Source organism: Aulostomus chinensis, chromosome 7 (genome assembly GCF_037954235.1).
Source record: "Aulostomus chinensis isolate RoL2024-O1b breed Wild chromosome 7, RoL_Achi_v1.0, whole genome shotgun sequence".
NCBI lineage: Eukaryota > Metazoa > Chordata > Actinopteri > Syngnathiformes > Aulostomidae > Aulostomus > Aulostomus chinensis.
This window is the reverse complement of record NC_141326.1, coordinates 30,650,071-30,667,411: the sequence shown is the minus strand read 5'-3', so window position 1 is coordinate 30,667,411 and position 17,341 is coordinate 30,650,071. Positions and strand designations below refer to the sequence as shown.

The following is a 17,341-nucleotide window of genomic DNA, read 5'->3' as shown; positions in this document are numbered from 1 at the left end:
GTGTTACCGGTCTATCAGGTGTTACCGGTCTATCAGGTGTTATCGGTGTATCAGGTGTTACCGGGTCTATCAGGTGTTATCGGTGTATCAGGTGTTATCGGTGTATCAGGTGTTATCCATGTATCAGGTGTTACCGGGTCTATCAGGTGTTACCGGTGTATGAGGTTTTTGTGATGAACAAAAAAAAACACATTTTTTTTCTCCAGTTTTTTATTGTTAAACTTTTTCAGTATGAAACAGCATCAGAGTCATGTGACCTAATGCCGCCTAAGAACCAAAAACAAGCTCAGTTTAGTTTTTGTTAAGTATCAGAACCGATCCTGACACAGAACCTGCTGCGGTTAAATGCCTTCACATCCAGCACCACCAGACATTCAGCAGAGACCCCAGCAGAGCCAGAACAGGCATCGCCATGGTGACGGCATCACTGGAGTTGCACAGGTTGCTGCTGCAGCAACGATACGTGTAGCCGGAGATCGCTGGGAACATCTGGGTGAGGCGGGAGTTTTCGCAGTCGGTGTAACGGATACACTGACGGATGGTCTTTCCCCCTGGACACACACACACACACACACACACACTCCTCTGTCACATGTGGAAACTCACCCAACCAAAAGGAGGTGCTAGCTAATGGCTAATTGTGTCTGTATGTACACCCAACCAAGCCAGAGGCAACATGGGGAACTGAACCGACCCCAGTGTTGCTAGGCAACACAACAGACCACTACACTACCTGGAAAGCCGGTACAGTGTCATTTACTATGCATGCAATGTCATTAACTGATGATTATGTTTACACAAAAAGTCAACTCACACTCACAATATGCAATATAGCATTAAATATATTCACTAAATCCAGTTAAAGACTGAACCTGTTATTAAACATGTGATCAGTCCAATGAGGTCATCAGGGGTTTTCGGAATTTTAAACTGGATAAACACCAGAGCATCGCCACCTGTGACCAGCGGCTGTTTTAGAGAAACTACTGATGACCTCTGACATGACTGTACAAGTACATGAAGACACAGACGAGGGACGAACCTCTTTCACTCAGAGACAAACAGGAGTCTTCGTACGTGCACTCCTGGACATTCTCACAGCGTCCCGTGTAGTCAGAACACTTGTAACAGCGAAGTCCGGAACCTAAGGAGGAAGAAAAATGGTGTTTATTTTCATTCAACTCCAAAAAAAACCCCAAAACACATAAGAACATCAGACAAAGTGAGTGAGAGCTCCTGAATTTAGAGAATTTGTCTAAACAAGTTTATGAGATGCTTCTTGAGATTGTCACATATTATCTTAAACCTGAAATGAATGAACTGTCAATATCAGCTAGCTCAGGTCCAGAAAGCTGGTTAGCTTAGCACAATGGCTGGTAGAGGCTAGCTCAGGTCCAGGCTAGTTAGCTTAGCCCAATGATTGGTAGTGGGTGGGAAGTGTTAGCCTCAGCTAGCTCGGGTACAGGCTAGTTAGCTTAGCCCAATGATTGGTAGTGGTTGGGAAGTGTTAGCCTCAGCTAGCACAGGTTCAGGCTAGTTAGCTTAGCCCAATGGCTGGTAGTGGGTGGGAAGTGTTAGCCTCAGCTAGCTCGGGTACAAGTTAGTTAGCTTAGCCCAATGGCTGGTAGTGGTTGGGGCGTGTTAGCATCAGCTAGCTCAGGTTCAGGCTAGTCAGCTTAGCCCAATAGCTGGTAGTAGGCGGGAAGTATTAGCATCAGCTAGCTCAGGTTCAGGTTAGTTAGCTTAGCCCAATGGCTGGTAGTAGGTGGGAAGTGAAGGCATCAGCTAGCTCAGGTCCAGGCTAGTTAGCCTAGCCCAATGGCTGGTAGTGGTTGGAAGTGTTAGCATCAGCTAGCTCAGGTCCAGGATGCTGGTGTGTCCAGCAGGAACCCTCCTCATCATCATCATCATCAGTAGCAGCAGTCGCTCTTCTAGTCCTCAACAAACCTTTGGTTCTGTTGACCCAAGTTCCAGTGGAGCTTTGGAGGTGCTGCGTCAAATCACTGCACCCAGTCAGGAAAGTAGTTCCAGCTACGTGTCTGATTCTACCACTACAACGTCTCCTCATGTTAAACTGGTATTCAACACCAAGGTTACACAACCCTCCTGATATTAATGCAGGCAGAGACGCAGCTACGCTAACACTTCCCACCCACTACCAGTCATTGTGCTAAGCTAACTAGCCTGGGTCTCAGCTCCCTAGAAGAGGGGCTCTGTCTTCTTGACTGCCACTGGGGACGATGGACAACAAGAGACTTTCCATGACAGTAGTGGAAAGTTGGTGAGTTGCTTGAATAGGACCAACAAGTCCTCTGAGAAATAGGGAGACAATCAACACTGAGTCAGATGTTGTCATTAAACATCGAGAATTTTTTTACTTCATGTTAATGATACTTTCTTCTTTAACACAATCACAAAAGTGAACTTCCACAAACTAAAAGTGGACTAAAAGTTTATAAGTACTAAAGTAGCATTATAATATCTAATTACTTGTACAGTTAAAAGTATTTAATAACATTTAAGTGGGTCCAGTACTATAGAAATAGTTCAAGTACAAGTCCACTAGCCTGTTGATGAGTGTACTTGGTGTGTGTACTCGGGTGGGTCCACTCACCCACATGAAGCATCCCAAAGCAGAGCAGCAGGATCAGGCTGAGGCAGCACGTCATCTCGCCTCCTCACCAGACTAATCAGCTCCCAGGAAACACAGACAGTGGCGGCGGCGTCCAGCGGCGGCGGTGTCCAGCGGCGGCGGCGTCCAGCGGCGGCGTCCAACGGGCAGCGGCGTCCAGCCTCGTCCACCGACAGACATCTACTGAGAGCAGCTCTTTGTCCGTCAGCCCACAAAGACTCGCTGTCCAGCCCAGTGGGTCCTCCTCCCCCCTCCAATCACTGAGGCTTTATTATGCTGCTTTTATCGGGCAGGTCCTACAGTCTGGTTCTGTCTCTGCTGATGTATAAATGTCTTGTTTTCATCACAATCATCTCCGTAGAAACACTGCAGCCCCTCATTGACCTCAATAATCCACAATCATGAGAGACTCCATAAAGGTCAGTGGGGTGTTTGTGCGGAGCTGTGGAGCCTCCGAGGCGCCTGCAGCTACAAAAACACTCAGATGCCAAACCAACGCTCAACATCAACATGATGCCAGAGATAATCAGAGGCTGTCTGTCACAGCGACCTTCTCGATGCTGCCACTGAGGGGCGCCGAAGACAGAAATATGATAGATCCTGCAGCTTTAAAGTGACACTTCACCAAAAAAGTACATTTTACCCTCCAAGTACTCCCTACCAGGAGTACTCAGCTCACTGAGAGGTTTCTCCCTCCTCCATCACTTCTTCGTGACTCCAGACTGCAGAAGAACCAGCCATGTATATTTAGCTTGAAGCTAACAAGAGACTGATGCTAACAGCAGCTAAACACTCCAGAAACGTCTGGGCACCACCTCTCCAGGTCTCTGGTAGAGTCCAGGTCTCCTTGATCCAGCTGGAGGATCAGGGATCCACTTGGACTGGAGACCAGAACTGAGGAAGCAAGATACTGAACCCATAATTGCTCCTGATGAGCAGGTTGGTGCCTTGCATGGCAGCCCTCGCCATCAGCGTGAGTGTGAGTGTGTGAACAGCAAATGAGACGACACTGTAAAGCGCTTTGACATAAACTGAGTCCGTTTACTCAGATAATTGTGGTCCAGTGCTACAGGGAAAGAGTGGAACCACAACGTGCAGGCTGACTGTGATGAACACAGGACACTTACACATCAGCAGCACCTCTGAAGGGTGTGATGGCGTGATGATTTCAAGGAAGTAGGACTCAGGTCCCGGTATAAGCCCAAATAAATAGAGAGAAGAAAGATAAAAAGAGAACAAATAAAATAAAATCATGAGGGTTTTGTGTGATGACACGGTGATGTGATCACGCGGCGATGGCGTAGTGATGGCATGGTGAGGTGGTGAAGTGGCGATGGCGCAGTGATGGAAGAGCCCCGGCGGTGCCAGACGTCTCCATCAGTGGTGGGACAGAGAAATGTTTGTCTCCATCCAGCTGCTGTTGGACACTTTTTCTATGTTGACACATCAGCTGATCGAAGGACAGAGAGACAAATATGGTCGCCACACTTCCTGTCTTCCCTCCTCACTTAGCAGCTGAATGAAGTCAAACGTAAACAGTTGCTGTAAAAAGGAGAACATCATTAGGGATTCTTCATGTTTTTACCCTCAAAGCATAAAGCGTGTTACATTAAAATAATTTGAATAAATTACCTGCTTTTTTATTGCATACGTTTTGATGTTTGTGTGTTTATTTTATTGTCGACACGGGGGCCAAATCAGGCCCAGACCAACTTTGGGCTTCGCAGCCCGACATGTTCCATGAGGCCACATCCAAGGACGTCAGATGGGCGATGCTGCAGGATGATGACGAGTCATTTATCGTTCGCCAGTAGAGTCTCCGTATTCAGTGTACTGACATACAACAGATCACCAGATAGTCGCGTCCTGACTGGGAGGGACGGACGACCCGATGCAAACATTTTCTTTTTTCATACGTGAATAAAAGTGAAGGGACTCTGGTGAAGATGTCCAGGCCTGAGGACAAAGACGACTTCTTTCTGTTTTGTTGACAGCGAGACAAAGAGGTCACAGTCTGACCCTCAGCCATTCATGTTCCCTGAACACAGCACACAGCTGAAAAGCTCAGCCACACTTGACACCAGCATTTGCAAAGCAGATTTTGCTCCACTTTCATGAAAATATCCCAAATGCGCCAAATCCCGTCCACAGCATCTTTGTGTCTGTCGACGCTTCCACCCGACTGCACGTCCCCGTCCACTGACCCGCGTCCAAACAGCCGTTGAACTTGGCAGGAGATTGTTTGAGATTTCCGTCTTGGCAGATCAGCTTCAACTGTTGGAGATATTCCTCTTTGCATGACAGCGCACCACGCTGGCACTTCCTGACTCCCACAACCTCCCGCCACGCCACTGACCAGACACGTGAGAGGCTAACAAGGCGCCAACGCTGTGTCTCCTGACAAAGCAGCATATAAACGGCAAGCCTCTGTTCCAAGACATCAGTCAAACTAGAGCTCCGCGATTTGTTGTGAGTGACATACTGACTGAGGAAAGCGGGCAGAGAACACTCAGATGTTCACAGCACGAATCACCAGACTAAATGTGTTTTAATTCAATGTTCAGGTGTACGAAAGAAAAAGAGAACAGCAAAAGGGAAGAACAAATAAGCACAATTGTCTTTTGGCTATGAAACCAGAAGGATCTGACATAAAAACAGCATGAGCAGCAGTTAGAGCACATATGAAGCAAATATTGGCATTCATGAGTCAAATATTTTCAGACAGAAACTATCAGAAAAACTGAAATGTGCTCAAACTATTATTAATGCTCTGGGCGGCTGGTGAATTGTGAAGGAAAAACACGCGGCTCATCAAGCTACAATCATCGTCCGGTCCTGCACTCAAAAGCAAACTTCAAAACTCCTTCAGACGCATGCGTTCGACATGTAATTGTATTTCCCGCATGAACAAAAGGCTACAGATTTAGTGAAGTGGAAAGAGTAGCTGGCTCCTAGCTAGGCAAACAGTCTTTGAAAAATACTTCCACGGTGTCATGAAACAGTTTTTTTTTCAACATTTTTTCCCCAAAAGTGAATCATTGCCGCTCATGTCCAAGCACAGGATGCAATTAGCTTAGCTTAGCAGAACGACTGGAATAAGAGGGAGCAGCTAGTTTAGCTTCGTTTTAAGTTAAATTCAGGAATTGTGATTCAAATATGTTTGCAAAAAGGAAAGTTATGGGCTTGATGGAAGTTTTACAAATGTATTTGGTGGCAAATTAAACAGTTGTGTTACCAAGATCCACGCGAGCCGCTTCTGTCCACTTAGTCAAGTCAAGCAAAGCTATGCTAATCTCATCACCTCTGCTTCCTGCTTTTGGCACTGCATAAAATTAGCGATCATGTTTTTACCACCCCAGTACAATATAATAAAATTAGTTCATCTTCCCCAAATCTGATAGAACGTTCAGATGAAGTTGGAGGCTAATTTTTACCTTTTGATACTCACAAGTCCCCCTTCTCACAGCTCCGTGATCCACCACCCTTTTCTCTCAGCAAACGCCGATAAACACAATATAGTGTCAAAGGGATGAGATCTTAATGTAGTCCAACAGGAAGTGGTCGTCTAGTTCCTCCACCAGCAGCCAATGGGATTTTTCCATGTAAATGTGGGTGATTGAATAAAAAAAAAACAAAACAGTTCTGTGGTGAACAAAATTGATGTGCTCATAAAGTCAGTCTGCCTTAAAAACTGCTTCACATTTGGTCTCAAAACAACATAATGTGGCTCATTATTGTACACAAACTGTACCAAAACAACACTCAAGTGACATCCTGCTGAAATCAGCTCAGCCAATGATGTTACACCATCCTGTTTATTTTAGCATGAATTAACTGTCAGAAATGTTCCTAAAGTACCGCAGGAGGGTTTGTTGAAAGCAACATGCTAACAGGAGTGAGTCAGATCAAAGTTCCGATGCTTAAAGCTTCTTAAAGACTCTTAAAGACCAACCAGAGAAAAACAGCAGCTTACAGATCAACAATACTTGTTGCACTAAACATCTGATATGACAAATATGGCAAATTACAATTATGGCATAGCAGGATAGCACCTTTTTCTTTTTATGGCACAATCATCAAATTCAAGAGAGAAAGTCCCTTAAAACTGGCTCAAAAGCATTTAAAATGTATACAGTTATTTTAGTATTTATACTAGGTATATATAAGATACTGTAAACAGAGTGAAGCAGGTTGTGTGCATCAAATTAAAGACATAGAAAGCCTTTACACATTCTTCAGCTTTTATCAGGCACGTGACTGAATGTCCATTAACGAATAAGCTAAAGCACTGAGACGCTTCGTAGCACATTTAGTTGGTCAACAGCAGGCACCTCACACCGACGGCTAACGGTCAGCCAACCTTGTTTCAACCGCTCCGAACATTCTCACCAACAACGAACAAGTTCTGAGTCCCTGAATCAGGTTTGCAGCAAGACACAGAGGATATTTTTTACCTTGAAAACTGTGAAGACAAGAACCAAAAGTTTGTTTTTAGCTCAAATTAAAGTGTTTGTTTGTTTTTTTTTTAATGTATCAGCCGCCTTTTGTGAAAAAGTCAAGTACTCCCGTCTGGAGCGAGTTATACTGGTGGAGTACTTTTTGACTTGAAGATTCTACTTGGACTCGAGCACCTCTCTGACGACCATTCAGTAGCACTGCAATTTTTTTTCAGTTGATCTAGTTTGACAGTGGATTTGTAGCTTGTATTTGAGCAAATTCATTTCATTATTCACTCAACCATTTTATTAAAACTCTCCGTCGATAGAACAATCATTCAGCTCAAGACTGGAATCAGAATTCAGGCTGGTTCAGTTGAAAACAGCAAGGTTTCGAATATCTTCAACAACAACAGCTGTAGAACTCGGGTCGGTGCGGTGGGAGAGGCTTCTGTTTACTAGGTGTTGACAGTGCTTGATATTCCTGCAGGAACCTCGTAAGCTCAAAAGTGGGAAGATTTCCTCGCTAACTTGCATAACTTGTGTGCGATTGTATTCTTGTGTGGGGCACGCATGTGACTTCTGATGGAGTCCTGGTTGGAGGGTTGAGGGGATGGACAAGCTGAACTCTTAGATGTCTGGGTAGAAATCAGTGTTGACGTCGACACTGTGCAGGACAGATTTCTGGTCAGCAGACGACATCCTGTTCAGTACCTCTGCTGAGAGAGAGTAACTACTGCCAGACTTCTCTTCGAACCAGCTGTCCAATGCTCGCTTCCCGTCGAAGTTTGTGATAGGCGGTCCATTAACTGCCACGGTCAGCAAATCGTTCATCTGCTCCAGGGTCAGTCGCGAACGATTATTCTTGCACATCTTCTGTAGAGACCCACGTCCTTTATCACAGCAGGCTGTGGACGTGGGCAGGACTCTGACAACCTGCACAATCCGGTTGAGCAGCGGGAAACGCTGCTTGTACCTGCAGATGTGACTGATGACCTCCTTAAAACCATTCATACTGTAGTAGTCTGCTTTCAGGTCCTTCCATTCCACCACCAGGCTGCCCCGGGCCTCTGTCACAACCTGATGGCCTTCCTGCATGCCGGAGGGAATCGACTCCAGATGGTTGAATATCATCTGGATCTCCTCCTCCCCATAGGCTTTCAAGTCATCCTGGTTGTGAGGCCAGGTGGACAGGTCCAGGACTTTGCAGGCTTTAGCAAAAGAGCGGCTCTGCAGGTCCAACCGCTGAGACAAGATTCCTTGACTCCTGTTGCAGATCTTTTCTCGGATTGATTGAAACTTGGACTCAGCAACGCGCAGATTATTCAGCGCAATGCCATTGAAACTTTCGCGGAAATTCTCCTCAAACTCCTGTAGGTACTCTCCAGGGCAGTCCACCAACTGTCCGATCTCCTGAATGGCCTCCTCTATTTTAGCCTCCACTTGCGACACCAGCAGATACTCTCCCTGGAAGGTGAAGGCTAATCGCGAGAGAACAGCGATGATATCCAGAAGGAAATAGATGAGCTTCACTGACTGGTAGTCTGTGAGGAACTGGAGGAGGGTAAGAGCGATGGCAGCGGCATCAGCCCTCTGTGTCTGGTTGCTGATCTCTTTCAGGTGGGCCACTACCTCTAGGTAATCTTTGATTAGAGCATTCAGCACATTTGGTTCTCCTATAATCCATCGTATAGCTCGTATGTCACCAAGGAACTCGGTCTCCTCGGAGAGTGTCGGAGCGGTGGATCGCAGCTCAGTCATCATGCGAGGGGAGTAGCGGTAGAAACTAAGGAGCTGCTTGAGGTTGTTCTCTAGATCCTCCAGGCAGGAGAGCTCCTTCCCACTGATGGCATTCAGGACCTCCAGATGAGGCCGATGGATCATGATGGGAAGGCAGAGAATCCAAGGAAAAGTCTTCTGTGCAGCTATGCACAGGTTTGTTCTCATTACTGAAGAGATGTTAGTTCCATCAACCCCCAATGCTACCACCAGTAGATCCTGAAATCTGAGGCCCAGAACTCCAAAGGCTCGATCCATTGCTTGAAGATATCCATCGACACTCGCCATGCTCAGTCTCTGCAAAGACAGGAACTCAGTACTGGGGGAGCCCTCGTTGGTGCTGAACTGAATGTAGACTGCAACCATATCTGAGAAAAGGTCGTCATTTTGTGCATCCATTATGACACTTAAAAAGGGGGAGAGACGCATCTTCTCAGCCAGGTCCTCTTTCAAAGACCTGGCAATATGGTGGACAAGAATTTGGCAGTCTCCTTCGTTCATGTACTGGTCCACCACTTTGAGGTCACACTTCTTCAAAAGGTCTGCAAGTGGACGAAGGTCGGAGAAGGGCCGTCCCTCAAGGGCCAAATGGTACGCTGCATTGAAGAGCAGCATCATGTTCTTGCACATCTCCTCAGTCTTCTCAGGATGCATGCGCAGTTTGTAGAGCTGCAGACACTTCTTGTGGAGGTTGCTCTGGCTGTGCAACTTGATGGTGTGGATCTTAAACTGTTTGGAGCCGATGATGAAGGCTGAAGTCCGGGATGACTGAACAGTATACTGGCGGCAGACGTGGCACCACATCTCATTAAGGGTTGGTGAGTAGCGAAGGAACCAGAATTTTTTCAGCCACTCCTGCTTGAAGCGACGAATCCGCCGGCCTCCTCCTGATGAAAGCTTTGAAGAGTCCTCAGGAGAAATCACAAGATCTGCAGCAATTGATTCGTCAGCCGAATCCACATCCTGGTCATCTTCATCCAGAGCCATTTGTGTCGGTGTCAGCGGCTCCATACCTGCACAGGTAAAGGCGATTATCAGGTCATAGCAATGATTGTAGTTATGTGTCACATGGTCCTTCAGATTCTGCATATACTTGAAGGTTTTCTCCAAGCAAGCCACAGTAGTGTAGAGCCTGAAATACTGTGTATGTGGCTGTTTGAGCTGACATTCAGGCAAACTGTGTTTGACCACACTGTGTTGGACCGCCCTAGCTTAGCTCCTGGCTTGGCCTGACTACTGTTCCCTGGCAGCTCCCCATCAGCTGGGAACCCAGGGCGGCTGGGTGACTGTCCAAAGGAAGCGTAGTCTTAAGCACAAGCCGACTGTCAGTGACCAACCACCGCTTCACATAATAATATCACGTAATAGGTTCTGCCCACTCGGCGACACATCCGCTGAGAAGCCGACTCTGGTAATTGGAAGTTCCATTCTGAGGAACGTGACATTAGCGACACCGGCGACCACAGTCAAGTGTACTCCAGGGGCCAGAGGGCGACGCTGAGTCAGACTTTAAACTGCTGGCTAAAAGTAAACGTAAATACGATAAAATCGTTATTCATGTCGGCAGTAATGACAGTCAGAGGTCACCAAGATTAATACTGAGTCGGTGTGTGAAGACAATGTTGGACCCCGTAGTGTCTCTGGACCCCTGCCTAACCGGACCAGCAACCTCATGTTTAGCCGCATGTCAGCGTTCAACTGCTGGCTGTCGAGGTGGCGTCCAGCAAACCAAGTGGGCTTCATTGATAAATGGAAAACTTTCTGGGGGAGACCTGGTCTGATTAGGAGGGACGGCATTCATTTCCAGAAATATGACCCAGTCTATAACAGAACCAGAACCCTGAGAACCCAGACTTCAGACCAGGGCTGCGTCCGAATAGCCAAGTGGCAACCTACGTCCTACTCCTACAACCTAAACGCAGCGGCACCATTCAGACACCCTAGAAGATTGGTGGTGAAGCACGACCTCTGCTGGCAGAGCACAAATACTGCAAATAGGTAGACAGCACCAACGAAAGCCCCACCTGCTGGCCTGACTGTCGTACTGCACTCCACTCTGAACGCACCTGTAAAGGTGCGTTCACACCGCGTTGCGTTAGGTGTGAACACACCTTTAGTCATCAACAACTATAAATGTTTGTGTTGCATAAGAATGGGAGACTGTTGGTGGCGCAAACTTGGCTTGCGCATCCACAAGTTTTTAGGGGACGAAGAAGACGTCCGTGGTGCATTGTGGGCCATAGGCTGCTCCGTAGGATGCACCTGAACCGACCTACAATGTGGGCGTGTTTAGGCTGGAATTTAGGTTGCGAAATACGTCGCTACTCGCGCCAGTTGCAGTTTCGGACAGCCTACGACCTGCTCTGAGACCTACGATCAGACCAACTTGGCAATTCGGACGCAGCCCAGGAAGCAGAGCTGCCATCTTACACGCTTCTCTGCGTGTCCACTAGGGGGCAGTTACCCACCCACACCCCCATAGAGACTGTGTCTGTCCACCACGTCAGTTTACTCACTCCAGTTCTACTGTAGAGGAGTCAATCAGAAAAACCTGATCCAAGTTAACTCAGCCACTAAATTAACTCAACAGAATATCAGAATTAGATGAGGACGATTAAATATCAGACCTCTGATGCTGAAAACTGAACCAGTGAATGAAGTGATACCTGACAGTTGTGTTGACCTGCTGAGTCTCACTGAAACCTGGCTGGTGACGATGAGGATGCTAGTCTGAATGAATCCACTCCTCCAGTCACAGGAACACTCACATTCCTCCAGGCTCTGGCCCAGGAGGTGGCGCTGCTGCCATTGTTGACACCAGTTTAGTAATAAATCCCAAACCAGAAGAAGTTTCCATTCGTCTGAAAGCCTGATTCTCAGTTTGTCTCCTCCAGCCTGGAAACTCTCCAGCCTCTGATTGATGATTGGGGACCGTCCTCCTGGTCCTGACTCTGGATTCTGATCTGAATCCTCAGAGTTTCTATCAGTTTAGTTCTAAATCAGATCAAGTCATGATTGGAGGAGACTTCAGTATTCATGAGGATGTTGATAACCACAGTCTGGTACTGCATTTCTCTCTCTTCTAGACTCAACTGGTGTCCATCAGTCTGTCCATGAACCCCTCACTGACACAACCACACCTCCACCTCCTCCTAACATGTGGAACTGAAGCTGAACATCTGGTTGTGTTTCCACAGAACGCTTTTATCAGAAACTATGAATCCAAGGAAACAAGCACCTTGGTACGGTTCTGGAACCTGACAGCTTCAACAAAAAACCCAGAAACTGGAGAGAAGATGGCACTGCTCCAAACTGGAGGAGTCAAATGGAGTCTGGCAAGATGGCCTTTGAACCTAGAAGAAAGCCCTTGGTAGAACCAGAGCAGCCGACTACTCAGCACTAATAGAGGAACTCAAGAACAACCCAGGTTCCTCTTCAGTCCTGGAGCCAGACTGACAGAGAGCCACAGCTCTACTGAACCAAGTAGTCCTGTTTCCCTGGGCAGCAAAGAGTTCATGGACTTCTTTAATGACCAAATTCTCCTGATTAGAGAGAAACTTCTTCTCTTAAACACAGTTTAAACTAACCTTGAAAATCCTCAATAGGGCCTTGCTCAGGGTGAGGAGGCGCTTGATCTCGTTGACGTGGGGCCTGTTCAGATGGTGGAGGACCAGTCGTGTCCCCTTGTTCTCCTCTGAGACGGAACAATTCGTCCTCCAGCTCCAGGATCCTCTTCTTCAGTTTGACACAGTTGGGGCAGAGGGAGGTGGAGGGTTCCTCGCTGGTCTGGCTGTCCTCCTCTTTCTCCTCCACCTTCAGTTTTGGAACCCCCAAACTGCTTTCAGGTGAGTTAAACCCCAACCTAAGTGTTTTTTTACATTCGAGGGGAGAGGAGGACTGGGACCTGGCCTTGCAGGGGTCCTCCAGAGAAGCTTCTAGGACGTCTTTGAAGATGAGGTCTATCTTCTTCCTCTTGGCAGGAGGCTGGCTGTCAGCCTCATCGGCGGGTTGCTTACTGGGCCGAGGTTTCTCATGCAGACTCGGAGATTTGAAATCCTTCTTTAAGTTGGCCAGAAGGTCTGGCTTTATCGCACCTGGAACAAACAGTTTTCTTCACCACATGAAGCTTCCACTCAGCGTGAGCACCATAAAGCTTGGTCATAGTCCACATTCATGCCTCCCAACCCACCCTGTGACTCCCAGTGGAACTGTGCTGAAAAGTTATGAGTTCACAAGTCGTGACTTCCAAGAACCTAAACACGACTTCTATTTGAAGGCAGCGTTTGTTTCTTGGTTTCCTAAACACTTTAATACTAATTTGTTGCACTGACCCAGTTGGACATCTTGGTTTCAAGAGTAGATGTTTCAGCCTGAATTTGAATTTGGGGCATTTTGACTTTTCTACTCATGACTCGCCCGACAGGATGAGCTGGACTGCCTTAACAAACTTTGTCACCTCCCTTTGAAAACTGTAGTGTGAAATTTCTGTCTCATATTGGAGTCAAATGCTTTGTCCACCTCACCTGTGTCCAGGTTGCGGTCGATGCTCTCCCGAGAAATGCAGTGGAGTCGCTGGATGTAGTCGTCGCTGTACCAAACTCTCAGCTTCTCTCCAGCCGCCAACTTCCGACTGACTCTGAAGTAGATGTTTTTACCGTGTTGGAACGCTGTCAAGTTCCTGTCGCTCTCCTCCACTGAGGTCCTCACAAACCTGTAAAAACAGACTCATCATTGAATAATCTGTCCTGGAGGCTGTGAGCGAGGAATGCTAACTGCAGTGATAACCCACAACTGACTTTTTTTGTTGGGTTACTTGAGCAGCCATCTTATTCTGGTGCTTTCACATAAAGATGATGATAACTGACCTCATCCAGTTGGCTTTGGTCTCGTCACTTCCATCGATGGACTGATATTTGTTGTTGACATCGACAATCTGGAACAGTCACAACAGAATGAAACTGCTTGAATAGGATCCTGTGCTGTTGCTGGAACGGGTCACTGGTACTGGCAAGGATGTTGGGTACTGAACAGGTCACTCACTATCCAGGAGAAAAACCCCGTCGACTTGTCCTTGGACACCAGCTCTCCCTCATACGGACCGAACACCGCCCCCCTGGGGAAGCTCGGATCCACGCAGCACACATCCACCTCGTCTCCCCGAGTGAAGACCTCCAGACCTGACGGGACTGTGAGTGCTGCCCTGTTGGCTAACCCCGGAGCCACGGAGGTGTCGCGGACAAACACTGGGGGCCCGTGAGATGGACACTCCTTCTGGAAATAGTCCTGGCACTCCTCACAGACTGGAGGACAAATACCTCGTCTCAGGGAAGAAGCCAAGTCAACTAGGGGAACTGTGTGCTAACAGCTGAGGTCCAAAGCCCGTCATGACAGCGTCGCCTCGCGAGACCACCACAAACCTGCTGTATTCTGATGTACTTTTAGTTCTAGGGGGCACCAGTGGAGCTGGTGTTGCAGGAAGTGTCCATAAACCAGATTCTGGATAAAGAACATTTCAATGTTGTTACATGTTTTTGGATTTTGGTAAGTACACAAACTAAGCACCTGAGTCCCCGGCCAAGTTAAAGGTGAAGTCGGTGTAGCAAATCAGGCAGAAGTAGTACTCGCTGACGATCGCAGTACAAGAACAAAAACAACTTGTAGAGGGGAAAGTCATGTGGGCTTTGGGTCGGAAGAGCAGTGCAGTGACAACAACATTCAGATTGAACTTGGTTGCTGTGCACCTCTAGGTGGTGCTGTCCCTACATCTTGTGGTCCAAAAAACATGGTTTGGACCACTGACAAGTATCAATTAATTATCAGGTTCTGTACATCAAACAAACGTCAGAGCGATCAATGATTCCGTCTAATCAAAGACGCTGTCGTGACACGCAGATTATCACCCTGGCAGCGCTGGATCTGATGGTTCTGATGGCCACACTCGGGCCAGGATCACAACTGATCTGATCTGGGTCTGGATTTAGAGCCAAAGAGCAAATGCTAACTTCTAAGCTAGCTTAACACTAAACAATCACAGTGAAGACCCAGAACTTACACCAGCGGTCCAGCGGCTGCTCGCTCATGGTGGAACCATGTTGGTGGACATCAGAACATCGTCCAGTTCAAAGGCCTGAGAGAAGAATCAGAACATCCATTAATGATCGCTTTCGTTAAAAAAAACCTGCATCACTTATTGATCAATATCCACCAAACGCAGGGAGAACCGCCGGCGGAGCGAGCTGGAGGTCAGCAGTGAGGCGAGGACCCCAGCCGGCGGCCGGATCCATTCTCAGCCCACAGGAACTTTTGTTGCAAGTTTTTCCGCAAATCTGAACCTGTTTCATAAATCATCAAATGACCCACGAACTGCTGGAGTTCTGATGATAGTCATGATAAATGAAGGCGAGTCTCACTTCTTGTCGTTAATCTGATCAGAGCAGCGTTCATTACCAGCATTTTAAAAGGTATTAGACGGTTGCCATGGCGACACACCAGCATAAACAACAAATTCACTCTTAAGTCCAAAATCACCATCGTAGAGTCATGACTTCAGCACCACCTGAACCGGTTCCTGAGGTTCCTGAGAAGCAGCCGTCAGCTCGTCGGGAGCTTCAACAGATGGAAGCCAGCGGCGCCGTTGTTTGGGTCGTCTTGATAAAAGTACCCGACCTCCATGAAATCATAGTAATACTGACAGTCGCCCTCCAAAGGTTCGAAACAACTTCAGTCAGAGGAGACGTTCAGGTCAATGGGTATTCGGGAGTATTTTGGCCGATAGGTGGCGCCTGTCAGCATAGATCGTTGTTAAACCTCATTTTTACATTTCCATTTGGTCAGAAACGCCTCCCAGCGTCTGGAGACGTGTGTGTGTGTGTGTGTGTGTGTGTGTGTGTGTGTGTGTGTTCTTGCTCTGTAGGAGGGGTTTATTGAATCCAGTCTTTCACTAAACTGATGCTGATGTCAAATTTTAAAATTCGCACAAATGAGAAACCTTCCTGCAGGCGCGCGCGCGACCAAGTGGAACTGGTGCTGGTTAGCGTGACACTCGCGGTCCTCCGTAGCCAGGAGAACCCGACGATGATGATGGTGAAAATGAACCGCACCGTCGCGTCTCGCGGTTCGGTACAGGACCGATGCGGCGAGAAGCCACGGCCGCCTCCAGCTCCGCCGCTCCCCGGCGAGCTGCCGCTGGTTTCGGGAGCCATTTTCGGTGGCCACTGTGGCGACCGACACGACCCACCTTCAGCGCGCCTGTCGCGACGACCCGTCGTCCGTCCCGGGGACGCTGGCCTGTCCTCCTAACCGCCGCCGAGCCCGAGCCCCGGCCGCTGACTCCGGGGCTGCCCGCCCGCCGACACAAAGTTTCCCCTCAGTTATTTAGCAGCGACTCGGTCGCCGCGTCGAGCTTTGACCACCATTTTTATCACAGGAAATGACATGCAGGACGGAAGAAAGCAGCTGCGCCAAAATTAAAGTTCTCAGAGAATTTCCTGGTCGGTGCCGTCCGGGGTTCCAGCGGTACTCGTGGGTTTATGAACGGAACCGCCTCCCTCAGACGGTACCCGGGCTGAGACGGGGAGCAGGTAGCAAACACACCTGAATATTCACACCAGCAGTACTTCCACTTCAGTATTTAAGTACTTTTACTGGAGAGAACATGGGATCATGTCCTTGGTCAAAAGTGACGTCGTTCCTATTTTTGAGCGTCTGAGCACCGGAAGTGTCCCCTGATGTTGAGTCGCGTCTTCTCTTCTGTTTGCTGCCAATAAAACAAAACCTGAACCTGAATAATTCTGACACTGACATGATTGACAGCTGCAGGTGCAGCCTACAGGAAGAGAGAAGGGACATTCCTCTGCTTTAGCTGCTTTAGCAGTTTCATCCATCATCCCTCCATCATCCCTCCATCATCCATCATCATCCCTCCATCCCTCCATCATCCCTCCATCCATCCATCATCCTCCATCCCTCCATCATCCCTCCATCCATCCATCATCCTCCATCCCTCCATCATCCATCCATCATCCCTCCATCATCCATCATCATCCCTCCATCCCTCCATCATCCATCCATCATCCCTCCATCCATCCATCATCCATCCATCATCCTCCATCCCTCCATCATCCATCCATCATCCCTCCATCCATCCATCATCCTCCATCCCTCCATCATCCCTCCATCCATCCATCATCCCTCCATCCATCCATCATCCCTCCATCCATCCATCATCCTCCATCCCTCCATCATCCCTCCATCCATCCATCATCCCTCCATCCATCCATCATCCCTCCATCATCCCTCCATCCATCCATCATCCCTCCATCATCCATCCATCATCCCTCCATCCATCCATCATCCCTCCATCATCCTCCATCATCCCTCCATCCCTCCATCCATCCATCATCCCTCCATCATCCATCCATCATCCCTCCATCCCTCCATCATCCATCATCCATCCCTCCATCATCCATCATCCATCCCTCCATCATCCATCATC

At 48.0% G+C, this 17,341-nt stretch overlaps 2 protein-coding genes across 10 annotated transcripts; both read right to left on the bottom strand.

Moving 5' to 3' along the window:
* Positions 1–206: 206 nt before the first annotated feature.
* Positions 207–2,758, bottom strand: cd59b (CD59 molecule (CD59 blood group) b). Its single transcript, XM_086209918.1, has 3 exons — positions 2,615–2,758; positions 1,043–1,144; positions 207–551 (listed from the first exon to the last, which is right to left on the bottom strand). Exons 1-3 carry the CDS (start codon positions 2,667–2,669, stop codon positions 352–354), a joined length of 357 nt encoding a protein of 118 aa, XP_086066044.1. The 5' UTR covers positions 2,670–2,758; the 3' UTR covers positions 207–351.
* A 66-nt stretch (positions 2,759–2,824) lies between these two features.
* Positions 2,825–16,583, bottom strand: prdm11 (PR domain containing 11). 9 transcript variants are annotated; one of them, XR_015117304.1, is made up of 9 exons: positions 16,085–16,426; positions 14,900–14,974; positions 13,888–14,147; positions 13,713–13,780; positions 13,371–13,558; positions 12,435–12,941; positions 6,067–9,860; positions 4,265–4,906; positions 3,651–4,174 (listed from the first exon to the last, which is right to left on the bottom strand). XR_015117304.1 is itself a non-coding variant. In XM_086209917.1 (7 exons), the coding sequence occupies exons 2-7, from the start codon at positions 14,925–14,927 to the stop codon at positions 7,699–7,701; spliced, it is 3,213 nt and encodes a 1,070-aa protein (XP_086066043.1). In that variant the 5' UTR covers positions 14,928–14,974; positions 16,085–16,426; the 3' UTR covers positions 4,189–7,698. The 9 variants fall into 9 exon arrangements, 1 of the variants encoding a protein (XP_086066043.1); XR_015117307.1 differs by having other exon boundaries at positions 4,265–4,407; XR_015117306.1 differs by having other exon boundaries at positions 6,081–9,860.
* Between the last annotated feature and the right edge of the window lie 758 nt (positions 16,584–17,341).